This window comes from Homarus americanus, unplaced genomic scaffold (assembly GCF_018991925.1).
Source record: "Homarus americanus isolate GMGI-L3 unplaced genomic scaffold, GMGI_Hamer_2.0 scaffold4060, whole genome shotgun sequence".
Taxonomy (NCBI): Eukaryota; Metazoa; Arthropoda; class Malacostraca; order Decapoda; family Nephropidae; genus Homarus; species Homarus americanus.
Window position 1 is genome coordinate 10,968,986 of NW_024746161.1, and position 15,183 is coordinate 10,984,168.

At 44.1% G+C, this 15,183-nt stretch overlaps 1 protein-coding gene across 4 annotated transcripts in view; it reads left to right on the top strand.

Annotated features, from left to right (window-relative positions):
* The window catches only part of LOC121879029 (CTD small phosphatase-like protein 2-A), a 53,071-nt gene that overhangs the window by 9,465 nt on the left and 28,423 nt on the right, over positions 1-15,183 (top strand). For 2 of the 4 annotated variants that reach the window (XM_042385504.1, XM_042385505.1), the window contains exon 1: positions 5,698-5,765. The exons of 1 other annotated variant lie outside the window; for it this stretch is intronic. In XM_042385504.1, the coding sequence (XP_042241438.1) occupies positions 5,713-5,765 (53 nt within the window). In that variant the 5' untranslated portion in view covers positions 5,698-5,712. Of the gene's footprint in view, positions 1-5,381; positions 5,470-5,697; positions 5,766-15,183 lie in introns of those variants that run through there. One more of the 4 variants, XM_042385508.1, reaches the window with a different exon arrangement.

A 15,183-nucleotide genomic window follows, 5' to 3' on the forward strand; every position in this document is an offset into this window, starting at 1 on the left:
ATAAATATTTTATCACCATTTGTTGTAAAATATGATACAAAATTTATATTTTTTTGTTCTGACACTTTCTTCAGATTCCTGATGGTTGAGTACAGTACAGTATTTGTTAATTAATATATTTTATCAATGTATTGAATTCACATTTCCTTGCTTGGGTTGGAGTTGTTTCTGTTGTATATCTTGGGTTGCACTGTACTGTACTGTACTCATCAAAGAATATGATCAGAGGAGACATCCATCACATTGGAATATTTTTGTGTAAGAGTGTAAGACTACAGTATATAATTTATCATGGTTCGTCTTCAGTTTGAATGTCATTTTATTTAATTCTTAAATTATTGTGCTAATTTTTTCCCATAAATACACATGTGAGATGACACCGTTTAGGGTTGCAATGTGTTAATGTTTGTCTACAAAATACTGTACTGGACTGAACAGTGTATCAGAATAATGCAACTCGTGACCCATTTGACCGCGTCAGGATAGCCATCTGTAGAAGTAGTACCCTGTACTGTACTTTAGTACGTATCCCTGTCTAGATTGGTTTCATCTGTCGATAAATTTGTTATATATTTAAGGTTAAATTCAGCTGAACCAGTTTACCTTTATTATTTTTTATTCATTAACAAACTTTGCATATACTATACACATGTACAGTACTTGAAGTTTTATTTCTTGCATGCAGGTGTTGCACACTACTGGCACTTCAATACAACTCATTAAAAGAAATATCAAAAGAAATTCAGGTTATCCAGATCATCTTACATCTTCAGCTCAAAGTTAACAAAGCAAAGCACGAGGGACTTGGCTGAGTAACTTTACCATATTCACAGATGAATATTGTTGTGGGTTATGCATTATGCACTCGTACCGAAGACAGTAATCATCTGTTTACTCTATTTGTAAAGACGTACAATACTCGACAGACTGAACAAATAAACAATAGTAGAAGTGGCAGAGGGTTGAGTTGGCTGAAGCTGTGTTCATTCAACTGGGCGCACGTTACTAACATTAAGTAACCTTGTTGCCAATGTACATTACTTTACATATTTTTATGTCCAAAGATGACTTGTTATTGTTTATTTTTCTCTTTCTCCTGCTCTTTCATTATCATGTATACATATTTCATTTGCGCTTGATTAGAAAATTTTTCGAAGCCAAGGCCAGAAACAGGCAGCATGGGGAGTTGGTACTTGGGTTAGATTTGGCACGTAGGCGACCGTGAAACCTTCCCGCCCGTAGTGTTGGCGTCATGGACGATGTCAGCACCCCTTCGTGGCATGTGGCCCACCGTGACTGCACAGGTATTGAAAGAAATTGTGGCGTATTAGAGCACCCACTAAAAGTTGGAGTTGTGGGTTTTTTCAGGATGTCATTGCATTAATAGTTTAGAACTGAACTAAGCACTCCCGTTTACGGGGACAATGATGGACTAAACCGGTCCCCTGTGGCCTTGACAGGCATAAGATTATGATAGCTTAGAACCAGCGACTATTTGTGATTAATTAACTCGTTAACCAGCGAAAGTGCGATTATTGCTCAAGAGAAATGTTGAAGCTGGACTAAAAATTATATGCTTCAGATAAAAAAAAGTCGTAGTATGCTCCTCTATAATCGAATATACTGTTGTAGGTATTGCAACCTATGGGTCTCTAGAAGTTAAACTTCAACACTAATAGCTGTACACTACGCGCTGTGTATGCAGTGCTGCAAAACACATTTGTTTCCATCACAATTTTCAACTTGAGGTTGACCGCTTTACTAAGGCAGAAACTACACTCGCTATTAACCGTCTTAAGTATCAGTTTAACACCAGGCAGCGTGAGGCCATTGACATACACAAGGTGAATCTTAAGTTTCAGGACTGCCACACTGCTCAGTTGCTATTATCTACTGTCGGGTCCGGGCAAAAGCCCTCTGGACAAACCCCCGCAGATAACGTGCAGAGTAGGACAAAAGCCCCTCAGTTAAGGTGCAAAATAGGTTAGGTTACGTATTGCAGTCTTATGTTAAAGTAAATAATACTTTACATGTGAGAGAAGTTTTCATAAACTAAATATTAAAGAATAAAAATAATTTAAAATTATTATTTGGAGACTTTTGTTTACTATTACCAGAAGTATAGTACAGTACATAAACAACCCGAACTTAGCCTCACTTAATGGGACGTCCATATATAAAACCTTTCTCTCCCAATTGCCCTGAAACCACCTCTTACAGGAACAGGCCAGGCACTAAGGGACGTTCCACCACGCTTTGCTATAAAGTATAAACATGAACCTGCACTGGGTATCCTACGTACTGTTTCACTTATCCAGTTATCCTTCCTTCACTGCATGCAACTTGCTAATGCAACCAGTGGCCCATCAGGCACTCGTCATATATGAACAAAGTCTAAGAAGGTAATCATGACTAGTTTTCCTCTTTTGCGCTTGTCACGCAACACCTTGTATTGTATAAGATGTTTGGAGGCAGATTTGGCCTGAAAATCTGTAGTTTTTAATGCCTAACAAATGAGCGCTAATGTAAGATACGCTTTGGGAGAACAACATTAGCCGTGATTAGAAGACAATCTAAGAGTTATGGATTGTTGTCGATTTCAAGAAAACTACATTTACGGAAAACATTGTAGTCTCTTGTAGTGCCACTGTACTGTACTAGATATCGTGCAGTAAGTGGCCCACGGCAGAACACGAATCCTTTTTGTGAGCGTGATTGGCGCCAGTTTACATGTTGAGTTATTTGGGTAATTTATATTTTTGTATACGGTTTGAAATGATTTAAACTAAAAAAAAACACCGGTGAATATGCTAAACAAAGGGGACATTACAAAGGTACTCAAACTATCCAACCAGTAGCGAACTCGTAACAGTGGTTTTAAATTAGACAAATTTAGATTCAGGCGCGGAATAGGTTAACATTGGTTTGGAAATAGAGTAGTGGATGAATGCAACAAGTTACCAAACATCATCATTAACTCGAATACGCTGGATGGTTTCAGACATAGGTTGGATGGATATAATTATGAGCAATAGGTGTTGGGTGTAAATGGAACTGCCCATTGTGGGCCAATAGGCCCGCTGCAGTTTCCTCCATTCTTATGTTCTTAGTATGAATAATTTGCGAAATAATTTTTTCTGCAAAAGAATGTTTATTTATTTTTTAATTATAATTTATCTGCACGTTTTATGATTTTTTAAATACCAAATTAAAGGCTGTTTTTGTATGTAGTTTGTGAAATGTTATAATTCGAATATGGGTATACATTTGTTTTATATGGATTGATTTTCGTATCACTGTAACATGGCAAATATAAATATTATGCTACTAACCCGTCTTATGTCGATTGTACAGTAAGTTGAAAATCAGGATATACAGATCTGACGTCTTAAGGCAAAATGAGCGTGAACTTCTGTACTATACCGCCCACAAAACAAAACATATAAATAAAATAAAATAGGTGTTAGTGGCAGAGTGACACATATCTCCTGTTGTCCTGGGTTCTCGTCTTGGACAAGGACTGACTTGGGAAGGAGGGTGTTTATCCAGTGTGACCCTCCCAATTGTGGCAGGTTTCCTCCTGTATTAACACTGTCCAAGCGGCTTGTAAGCTGATGCGGTGAACTGGTAAATAATGATAATAAAAAATACTGAATCTTTAGTATTCAGTAATACTGTTAGTTACAACAAGCAGAGGACAGGACTGTCGATTTAAACCAGTTACATCATAGCGGTCGATCATCAGGTAAACAAACACAAATGTTGATTATAACATTTCATACATACATACATATACAGTAGTGTACACGTGTGGGTGTTTATCCGTAATCTGCACGTTTATTCGTCTTGAAAGAAGGGGAAAACAAGGCCGCCGCGTTCCTTAGTGAAATTCTTGAAATATTTTTAGTCACCATGGCAACAAGTTGGGTTGTTTTGTGAGCGGGGAACTTGACATTGGGGTGCGCGGTGAGTGGCCTCTCCCATCGTCCCTCATAGCCTTCACAGTTCACCTGTGTCGTACCATACTGGTGGAGCGTTGTGCTACGTTTCATTGTCTAGACCCAACCTGTACCTCTTGCCCTTGGCTTTGTGTGTGTCTAAATTTCCCGGAAACCACTAGCCAATTTTACCAGGCGATTGGTGGGTAAAACTCGCGCCCTCCACTTTTGTCATTAGTTTGTCGCTGAAAAGTTGACTCACACGTACACACACACAGTTCAACTAGTGCCGGGGTGGGTAAGAGCGACTCATGGTAAATAAAGATGTATTAGTATTAAGGAAGAGTACTGGACAGATCAAGGCCAACACCAACACGCCAGGGTCGCTGCAGGAGGAGGAAGTGGCGTGTTTACTGTCCTTACCCTTCGCCGCCACCTGCCGCTACCCATGGGGGATATACCATGTTGATAGGTTACGATCTACAGCGGGTTCACTCGTTACCATGCATCGGGCTGTGGCTTAATCACCCTATTGTCACCATTAATGATGTACTTCACCCGCAGGACGCTGACGTTATGTTATCCCTGCGCGTGTGTGTCATGAAGCGCGTAACTACTGTAGATTAGTAATTACACCAGTCCATCAACTACTGTAGTGAGATGAGGTGGAATTTTGTTATCTTACAGGATGTTTGGTTAGGTTAGGTTTGGTTTTATTTATTTTTGTGAGGAAGCTTGTCGGGTGTTTGTAGTGTACAGCGGCATCGTCATCCACCGACCGACAACTTTGTCTAGTCATTGAAGTACAGCTCGTCAGTGTTGATACTCCATCTGGTGGGTCGCGTGGTTACGTGTATGATTGTATGAGGGAAAACTGCCTTGTCGGGATGTTACAACGCACCGGGAACTTTTGTTATTCTCTGACCCTTCGCACCACTTCCGCCATGCAGGAGCTCACTGTGTTGATAGATGGATGTTCAGTAAAGTCGCCATACAAATTTACAATTTCAGCATATTTACAGAAAATGCGGGTTATAGTTTCATATATATATATATATATATATATATATATATATATATATATATATATATATATATATATATATATATATATATATATATATATATATATAACGTAGGTATACAATTTTTTATGTACCTAGGCAGTGCAGGTATAAGACCAGTGTACTTAGATTGCGAGTATACAGTCGGTGACAACTCTTGCTGCTGCAGGTTTGTTGATGGTGTCGTGCGTGTGGTGGGGGGGGGGCGACTTGGGATTCTGACATTGGCGTGAGGTTGTGGCCGCAGACTGTCATGAGAGTGTATGAAAGAGGAGGAGTGTCAGGCAGGAGTGTGTCAGGAGGGAGTGAGGGAGGGGGTAGTGTGGGTAAGGGAGGAGAGGGGAATAGGGGGTGAGGGTCTGGCAGTGAGCGCGCAGGAATCAATGGTGTGGCGGGGTGGGCGAGCAGGAGGAGCAGCAGTGTCGGCCCACCACACCACGGAGGCAAGGCACCAGCGTCCACACCAGGTACTGACAACTTACCTCCCTCGCTACTTAAACATCCACCTCACCTCCCCCCTTACCTTCATCCCATTCTCCCCCTCCCTTTCTTCCGCCCTTCCTTCCTCTCTACAGGGACTCTCCACATGAGGACTTGTGCAATTCTGGTGTCGTGTGCGTGTTAGGTAACGATCCTTGGCCTGTTAGTGTCCAGTCCACGTACACGTCCTCCCGCGCGCGTGTGCCGCACTTGTTGTGGCGGTCGAGGTCATGGTTGGCCTGTTAGGTGACAACCCCGGGGTCATCAGGACACCTATCTCCAGGTCAGCCCCGTACTCCTACACTCACCTCCGCTCCGCCTCTCGCCCTCCTGCATCGGGACTGGACATTTGGCGGGAAGATCCTCACCCGTCACCTATGCACTCTCACGTTTTCATCCGTCTTTGGCTACTGCTCATCCACCACTGCTAACCGTGCCACTTACCTCTTCCACCACCTCCCCCTCCTCTTCCACCATCTTACGTATCACCACCATCTGCCACCACAAATACCACAACCACCTCCTCCTCCTCCTCCTCCTCTCAAAACACAACCACTGATACCACACTACCTGCAACCACAACTCCATTTCTACCACCACCACCCTACTTCCACCTTTACCCTACTTCTACCACCGCCATAACCACACTTCGTTCACCACCACCACCCTACTTTTACCACTACCACCATAATCGTACGTCTACCACCATAATCATACTTCTTCCACCACAATCCTACTTCTCCCACCACCTCAGTCTTGGCAGGTCCCGGGTTGCTGCTCCACCTTACCTTGAAGCACCTGTAACACCTTCCGTTGCAGCCAGACGCCACCAACACGAGCTACCCACCCTTCATTGTATCCCTGGCTTCATGGTGTAAGCGCTTCCTTAGGAGGATTTCTACACCTCTCTTCTACTGTAAAAGCTCGTGGCTCACTCACGTCCAGATGCACCGTGTCTACAGTGACGGTTCTACTTGACTGACACATTGATTCCAATTTATCGCCGTCACCTGTTGAAAAAAATGAGGAAAAATATAACTCCTGTTGAAACTTGTGTCTGGATTGATTTTTCTGAATTTAGGAACAGTGAAACAATTCCTTTTCAAAGCTCACAAACTTGAAAATAAAACACCAAATTCGATTCAATTTTTCGAAGCCATATCCCGTGATTTTTTTTTATATTTTCTAGAAACAACTGTAATGATTTATTGAAAAAATCGACAGATAAACTCCATGAAGAACGTTTACTGAAGATGTTAGCATTCACACTTGTCTCCTGGGAATAAGAAAAGTGAGCAAGGAGAGGAAGGTCGAGTTTGTGGTAGTGAACTGTGAGGCAGGCAGGAAGGAAGGAAGGAAGGAAGGAAGGTCTTGTGTGTATCATCCGCCTGACCTGTCCAGTGAACTGTTGTGGTGGTGTATTATTGGTAATATTGTGATAGTGGTGTTACAATGGTGATAGTGATGTTGTATTGGTGACAGTGGAGTTTTAGCACTTGTGATATTGATGTGTAATGGTGATATGGTGTGATAATGGTGAAAGGATTGGTAGCTATATCAGTGATAAAGATATATGGTGATAGTGTCGTATTAATGGTGGAAGTAATGATTTTTTGTTATGGTGAAACTAATGATGAAAGATTGACGATGGTGAAAGGAAATGAAGCATTTTTAAATGGTGAAATATTTGGTGACAACAATGGTGGAGGAAAACTGTGTTTTAAGGTGATGCATGAATAGTGATGGTTTGTTGATTGATGGTGACATGATGTTTTAATGTAAGTGATGGTGATTTGATTTATAGTGGGGGGTACAGTATATAATTGTGCAGTATAGTGTAACTGAGTCTCTTACTGTGTGTGAGTGAGTATGTTTTGATGACTGCTGTTAGTGTGTGTTGGTGACTGCTGTTAGTGTGTGTTGGTGACTGCTGTTAGTGTGTGTTGGTGACTGCTGTTAGTGTGTGTTGGTGACTGCTGTTAGTGTGTGTTGGTGACTGCTGTTAGAGTGTGTTGGTGACTGCTGTTAGTGCGTGTTGGTGACTGCTGTTAGTGTGTGGTGACTGCTGTTAGTGTGTGTTGGTGACTGCTGTTAGTGTGTGTTGGTGACTGTTAGTGTGTGTTGGTGACTGCTGTTAGTGTGTTGGTGACTGCTGTTAGTGTGTGTTGGTGACTGCTGTTAGTGTGTGTGGTGACTGCTGTTAGTGTGTGTTGGTGACTGCTGTTAGTGTGTGTTGGTGACTGTTGTTAGTGTGTGTTGGTGACTGCTGTTAGAGTGTGTTGGTGACTGCTGTTAGTGTGTGTTGGTGACTGCTGTTAGTGTGTGTTGGTGACTGCTGTTAGTGTGTGTTGGTGACTGCTGTTAGTGTGTGTTGGTGACTGCTGTTAGTGTGTGTTGGTGACTGCTGTTAGTGTGTGTTGGTGACTGCTGTTAGTGTGTGTTGGTGACTGCTGTTATGCGTAAGACTGCTGTTGGTGTTGGTGACTGCTGTTAGTGTGTTGGTGACTGCTGTTGGTGTGTGTTGGTGACTGCTGTTAGTGTGTGTTGGTGACTGCTGTTAGTGCGTGTTGGTGACTGCTGTTGGTGTGTGTGGTGACTGTTAGTGTGTGTTGGTGACTGCTGTTAGTGTGTGTTGGTGACTGCTGTTGGTGTGTGTTGGTGACTGCTGTTGAGTGTGTGAGTGTGTGCTGTTGGTGACTGTGTTGGTGACTGCTGTTGGTGTGTTGGTGATCGCTGTTGGTGTGTTGCGACTGCTGTTAGTGTGATGGTGACTGCTGTTGGTGCGTGTTGGTGACCTGTTGGTGCGTGGTGACCGCTGACTGCTGTTGGTGTGTGTTGGTGACTGCTGTTGGTGTGTTGGTGACTGCTGTTGGTGTGTAGACTGCTGTTACTGCTGTGTGTGTGGTGATGGTGACTGCTGTTGGTGTGTGTTGGTGACTGCTGTTGTGTGTGTGTTGGTGACTGCTGTTGGTGTGTGTTGATCGCTGTTAGTGACTGCTGTTAGTGTGTGTTGGTGACTGCTGTTAGTGCGTTGGTGACTGCCGTTAGTGTGTGTTGCGACTGCTGTTAGTGCGTGATGGTGACTGCTGTTAGTGTGTGATGCAGTGACTGCTGTTGGTGTGTGTTGGTGACTGCTGTTAGTGTGTGTTGCGACTGCCGTTAGTGTGATGGTGACTGCTGTTAGTGTGTGTTGGTGACTGCTGTTAGTGCGTGTTGGTGACTGCTGTTGGTGTGTGTTGGTGACTGCTGTTAGTGCGTGATGTGACTGCTGGGTTAGTGTGTGTTGGTTGACCTGCTGTTAGTGTGTGTTGCGGGACTGCTGTTGGTGTGTTGGTGACTGCTGTTAGTGTGTTGGTGACTGCTGTTAGTGTGTGCTGTTGACTGCTGGGTTAGCGTGTGTTGGTGGACTGCTGTTAGTGTGTGTTGGTGACTGCTGTTAGTGCGTGATGGTGACTGCTGTTGGTGTGTGTTGGTGACTGCTGTTAGTGTGTGTTGGTGACTGCTGTTGGTGTGTGTTGGTGACTGCGTTGGTGTGTGTTGGTGATGTGTTGTTGGTGTGTGTTATGATGTGGGTGATGGTGACTGCTGTTAGTGTGTGTTGGTGACTGCAGTTGGGGTGTGTTGGTGACTGCTGTTAGGTGTGTTGGTGATGCTGTGGTGTGGGATGTGTTGGTGACTGCTGTTGGTGTGGTGGGATGTGTTGTGTGTGTTGGTGACTGCTGATGGTGTTGGTGTTGTGTTGGTGTGTGTTGGTGACTGCTGTTGGTGTGTGTTGGTGACTGCTGTTAGTGTGTGTTGGTGACTGCTGTTAGTGTGTGTTGCGACGCTGTTAGTGAGTGGTGACTGCTGTGGTGCTGCGAGGTGCTGTTAGTGTGTGTTGTTGTGACTGCTGTTAGGTGTGTGTTGGTGACTGCTGTTAGTGTGTTGGTGATGCTGTTAGTGTGTGTTGGTGACTGCTGTTGGTGTGTAAGTTGTGACTGCTGTTAGTGTGTGTTGGTGACTGCTGTTAGTGTGTGTTGGTGAGTGTGTGTTAAGAATTGCTGCTGTTGGTGTGTGTTGGTGACTGCTGTTGGTGTGTGTTGGTGATCGCTGTTAGTGTTGGTGACTGCCAGCGCGTGTTGATCCTGTTAGAGTGTGTTGGTGACGGCGAAAGTATCCGTTGTAGCGTTCACCTTTTTAGTCCCTTCGGATCACTGCACGCCCGATCGACCGACTTACTGGGGGGGGTCAAAACATTCCTCAGCAGAATTGTTAAATAAAAGAGCAGTTTATTTTTCGAGATTGCGAGACAGTTCATTACACTTCGAGATTGCGAGACAGTTCATTACACTTCAACCCAACTTAAATGTTAAAACTCTTGTGTGTATGTTTGTACTTGTGTATGTGTATACTTATGTAGTTTGTGTGTATGTGCATAGGCGTGGAGGGTGTATATGTGTTTGTGTGTCCGGGCGCATTTATAGGTAGGAGCCGCAAGACCATCAGCTCCCTAGTGTGTGTGTGTGTGTGTGTGACAAGTCTCAATATCAGGGTGATGAGGCAGCGAGCGACCTTGGCCTCCTCCTGTGCGCTAGTTCCCATCACCTGCCGCCTCCTGCTACTGGAGTGGTTTGTCACTTGTGCCTTCCATCCTTTACTGTCAGCTCATAACACTATACATGTTGTAAACTTATGTTGAAGTGTGAATGGTTTGTCTGCTGATAAAACCTGATGTGTGTGTGTGTGTGTGTGTGTGTGTGTGTGTGTGTGTGTGTGTGTACATAAGAGTGACGGCGCCTTACGACTTCCATTGTTCTCGATTTTTTTGCGTGTTACGTCAGGTCGTAATTCGTGTAAATTTTTTGCTCCCGATCTAGACTATGAAGCGTATGTGTATCTGGGTGTAATGTTATGTACACTTGTTACTCCCTGTGTTTGTTGTGTCGGCTCTTAACTCCGTAAATGTAGCTGTTAAATGAAGAGTAAGGCGTGTAGTGGTGGACACGTCTTCCTGTTTCTTTTTCATGGTCAGAAACTCGTCGGCTGGATGTAAAAGGTTAAAATTGAGGTCATCGAGAGTGTTGGGAGCCCATGGTCACACACACACACACACACACACACACACACACACACACACACACACATTGGTTGATTGATTGATTAACACCTGTATAGTAATTGTGGTGTAGATTTAAAATGTAGGTACAGTAATTTCTATATTTTGGGCATATACGTTTTAAAAGGATTGGGTGAAGAATAGGCAGCCCAGCTTAGTTCAGCCCAGCTTAGTTCTCCTGGTGGTGAAACACGATAACCTAACCTAACCAAGTAGCATTAAGAATCCTCAGGTGAAATGCGCTGGGGGTGCCTAATCTTCACGTGATCTTTTCAAAAGTGAATCCCTTATTGAGTAATATATCTGGCTGACCTAATGAGTCCGGTAAACTCACTCACGTCTCATGAAGCTCCGGTAAACTCACTCACGTCTCATGAAGCTCCGGTAAACTCACTCACGTCTCATGAAGCTCCGGTAAACTCACTCACGTCTCATGAAGCTACAGTAAACTCACTCGTCTCCATGAAGCTCCAGTAAACTCACTCGTCTCATGACTCTAATCTCGTCTCATACTCGTAAACTCCTCGTCTCATGTAAACTCACCGTCTAATGCTCCTCGTCTCATGAAGCTCCTGTAAACTCACTCACGTCTCATGAAGCTCCGGTAAACTCCTCACGTCTCATGAGCTCCGGTAAACTCACTACGTCTCATGAAGCTCAGGTAAACTCACATCTTACGATTCTTCAACAAAGTTTTGGCCGCGCTGCTAAAACTGAGTGACGTAGTGGGTTGAGGCGTAAGAAAGAAGAGCGGGGAGGTGTGTGATGTATTTGTGAATGGGATACAGCAGCGTGGGGGATTCACGTGGGTACGAATTTTCATTTCTTTACGATTGAAAGAAATTGATGAATGGAGCGCCGTTATGTGGCGGTATGAGCGAGAGACTGGAACCATTATAGTACTGTATGAGTCAACTGGCAAGTACTTACCAACCTTGAATACTGATGTGACAAGTTGTGGATTGAAGGCATTTATATATAACCGGATGATGGTGATAGTTGTAGTGGCGGGGATCGTAAAAGTAAGTTAAATGGGTTTACTGTTACGATACTTTATTTGGGAGATATATTTGTAATAATAGTTTTTCATAAATTACTATTGTATTTTAGTTTGTTACTATTATCACTACCAGCGTCTACTACTAGCTACTACAACTACTATCTTAACTACCAACCCAGTACTACTTGCTGCTACTATTACTACTTGTGCTGTATATACCAATGGCACTGATTGACTACTAGCTCTCCACTACTACTACTATTACTACTACTACTACTACTATCTGGGGGTTAGGTTGGGTTAGCATTAGGGTTGTTATTCTAAGGTGAAATAATCTGGGGTTAATCTTCAGGTTATTATTATTATTATTACCAAATACTAATACTATTATCATTACTATATCAAAAGAGAAAACATTATTTCCAAAGCTTCCCGAGGTGTGAGGAAAGCCATGGCAGTGTACTCGCTCTGTGAAATGGCAAACACAAAAATCAACCAATAAGAACTCTTGGTGAAGGCGACGTAATGGGGTTGGGATTGCATCAGAGAGGCCGGAGCTCCTCTGTGTGTGAGATAATTACATTTTGAACCTGTATTTTTATCTATAATCTGCATTTGTACCTTTGTCTTATTATAAACATTGCATCTGAAGTAAGTTGGGAGGGAGGTGATGGTTGTAGAGTGTGTGTGTAATGGTTGTAGGAAGGAAATAGTTAATGGTTGTAGGAAGGAGAGTAGGTAGTGGTTGTAGGGAGGGAGGTGGTGGGCTGGTCTACCTACTACCTTTCCTCGGGGGTGTTTACATCCGGTTTCGGAGGTTGCCAGAAAAACTTGCCACTTCCTTCACCTCTGCTACACCAAGGTTACTACTACTACTACTACTACTACTACTACTACTACTTAACATTTATACTTACTACTACTACCACCACCGCCACTACTACCATCTCCATATCATTACTATTAGTACACCATTACCGCATCACTACCCTCTCCCCCCACCCCTATTTCCGTCTCTGTCGGCATTATCCTTCACATTAATCTAATTTTAACCTGATTTTCCCCTCCACCCCCAACCTTCCACTCCCGATCGAGGGGAGATATAAAAGTCAGTGTATGTGTGTGTGTGTGTGTGTGTGTGTGTGTGTGTGTGTGTGTGTGTGTGTGTGTGTGTGTGTGTGTGTGTGTGTGTGTGTGTGTGTGTGTGTGTGTGTGTGTGTGTGTGTGTGTGTGTGTGTGTGTGTGTGTGTGTGTGTGTGTGTGTGTGTGTGTCATAAACATAAGTGTGTAAAATGAACTCGCCCATAATTTTCAACGCCATTGCACACCACTTGGTACAAATGTCGCCTGTAGATGGGTGATGCACACACACACACACACAAGATAACATTACTGTTTTGGGTTGAGCTCAATGTCTTGGATCTTTTCGTCTTAAATTTCGTCATTATTATGCTCTTCTATTACAATGAGACTGGTATTCTTTTCCTCTTCTCCCTTTCCTTTCCCAGTGCGCCGCTCTTCCCCACCACACGTTAGGACACAAATGTACAGTGGTATTTCTAATCTATTTCCAACTCCAACTTTGTTAGTACCGGAGTGTAGGAATGACCCCCCTCCCCTCTCCTCTATCTTTCATACTCACAGAGTAGTTCATTCTTATCGGGTGCCATCTTAAAACCTTATTAATACCACGATGTAAGGACTCCCTGACTGGCTGTAGGTGTGTGGGAGGGCCGAGGTAAACACAGCGTGGTCACAGGTTTATAGCTCCGAGGAGGGTGTTTTAAGTCATAGCGGGGTGTACACAGGCTGGCAATGTAGAGTGACACAGAGGGGTGGGGGAGGGAGAAGAGGGTGGGGATGGAGGAGAGGTGACACGGGGGGTGGAAGAAAGAGAGAGGGATGGACGGAAGAGAGGAGAGACAAAGAAAGAGGAGGGGAGGGACGCCAAGAGAGAGATATTTTCTTTCAGTTCATCATCTTTTGTCAACAGACGTGTGAAGGTTGGGAGGGAGGAGGGAGGGGGTGTGTGTACATGTAAAGGAGGGAAGATGCTATTGTGGCTCCTTTTCCTTCCTTCCCCTCCTTCCATCCCCCCCCTCCTTCCATCCCTCCCCTCAAGTCCTTCCACCTCGCCTTCCCTTCTTCCTCTCTTTCTTTGTCCCCTTCCAGTACTCCCGAGAGAACGTTACTTATTCACTTGTTGATAGCGACCTCGTCCTCTCGTTACTTACCAACTTGATCGACTTTGTGCTCCTCGCTGTGTCGTGTGTGATCTGTCGTCATGGTGCGAGAACTGATGGGTCCGTGTGTTGATCATCAGTAACACACACACACACGGGAACTGAGTAAAGGTAATTATATTATCTTCACCTTTCTGTCCTCGCCCTCACTCCCCTACTTTGTTCTTCTCTAAGCATCTCTCTCTCTCTCTCTCTCTCTCTCTCTCTCTCTCTCTCTCTCTCTCGTTACTTTCCTACTTTCGTCCCTCCTCCTTCCTCCTCCCTCTCCTCCCGTGGTGCTGTTCAAGCGTGTCATTCCGTATTAAGAAGTTAAAGGGTTTTATAAAGCTTCCGTGAGTTTTCAACAAGTTTAAGGGGGGGGACCAGGAAGGGTTGTGAGGAGGCTATTGTAGGTTGTGGTAATGATAGAGGTAGGTTGTTGTGGTGATACGGGGAGGTTGTGGTGGTGATACAGGGGTTGTGGTGGTTATAAGGGGTTGTGGTGGTGATACGGGGGTTGTGGTGGTTATAAGGGGTTGTGGTGGTGTGGGGTTGTGGTGGTGTTACGGGGGTTGTGGTGGTGATTCGGGGTTGTGGTGGTGATACGAGGGGTTGTGGTGGTGATACAGGGTTGTGGTGGTGATACGGGGGTTGTGGTGGTGATACGGGGTTGTGGTGGTTATAGGGGTTGTGGTGGTGATAAGGGGGTTGTGGTTGGTGGTGATGATGGGGATATTCGACCTTATTCCACCTAATGATTAAACACCCTAACACTACCTTGGGGGAGGAGTTAGGTTAGGGTCTTTTAACCATCGAGTGAAATTAATTGAGACATCCGGTTTCACTGTGTATTAACATCTCCCCAGCCCAAACCTTATAATTAAACTTGGCCCCGTAGTAATTATTCTCCAACCTAACCTAATCTACAACACATTATCCACTTGTTAGGATTTGAGCTCCGGTCGAAATGGCTTTGGTATGTTAGATCTGTGGCCCCGTATTTGACGTGTGTGTGTGTGTGTGTTAAACCTTAAGATACCAGTGACACTAGTGGCAGTGTAAAATGCCGTGACCTACAGCCCAGGATGACGCGGTGTTTGGTCGCATTAACGCTGTGGATGTTTTACACACACGCGCACATACATGCATCATCCTGCGTGACAGTGAGAAGTGATACCACCCTCAGTGTCAAGACCTGACTGAATTACTCACAATAGGCAAACTGTACTACAAGCTCTGCCAATAAATTTGTTAAACTAAACTAAAGCACATACATGCACATACAGAGAACCGACGCACACACCAGACACAGATAGGGAAGAGTTCGTGAGAGACGTGGGGAAGTGAGGGTCTTTATTGTTGTGAGGAGAAGTGAGGGTCTTTA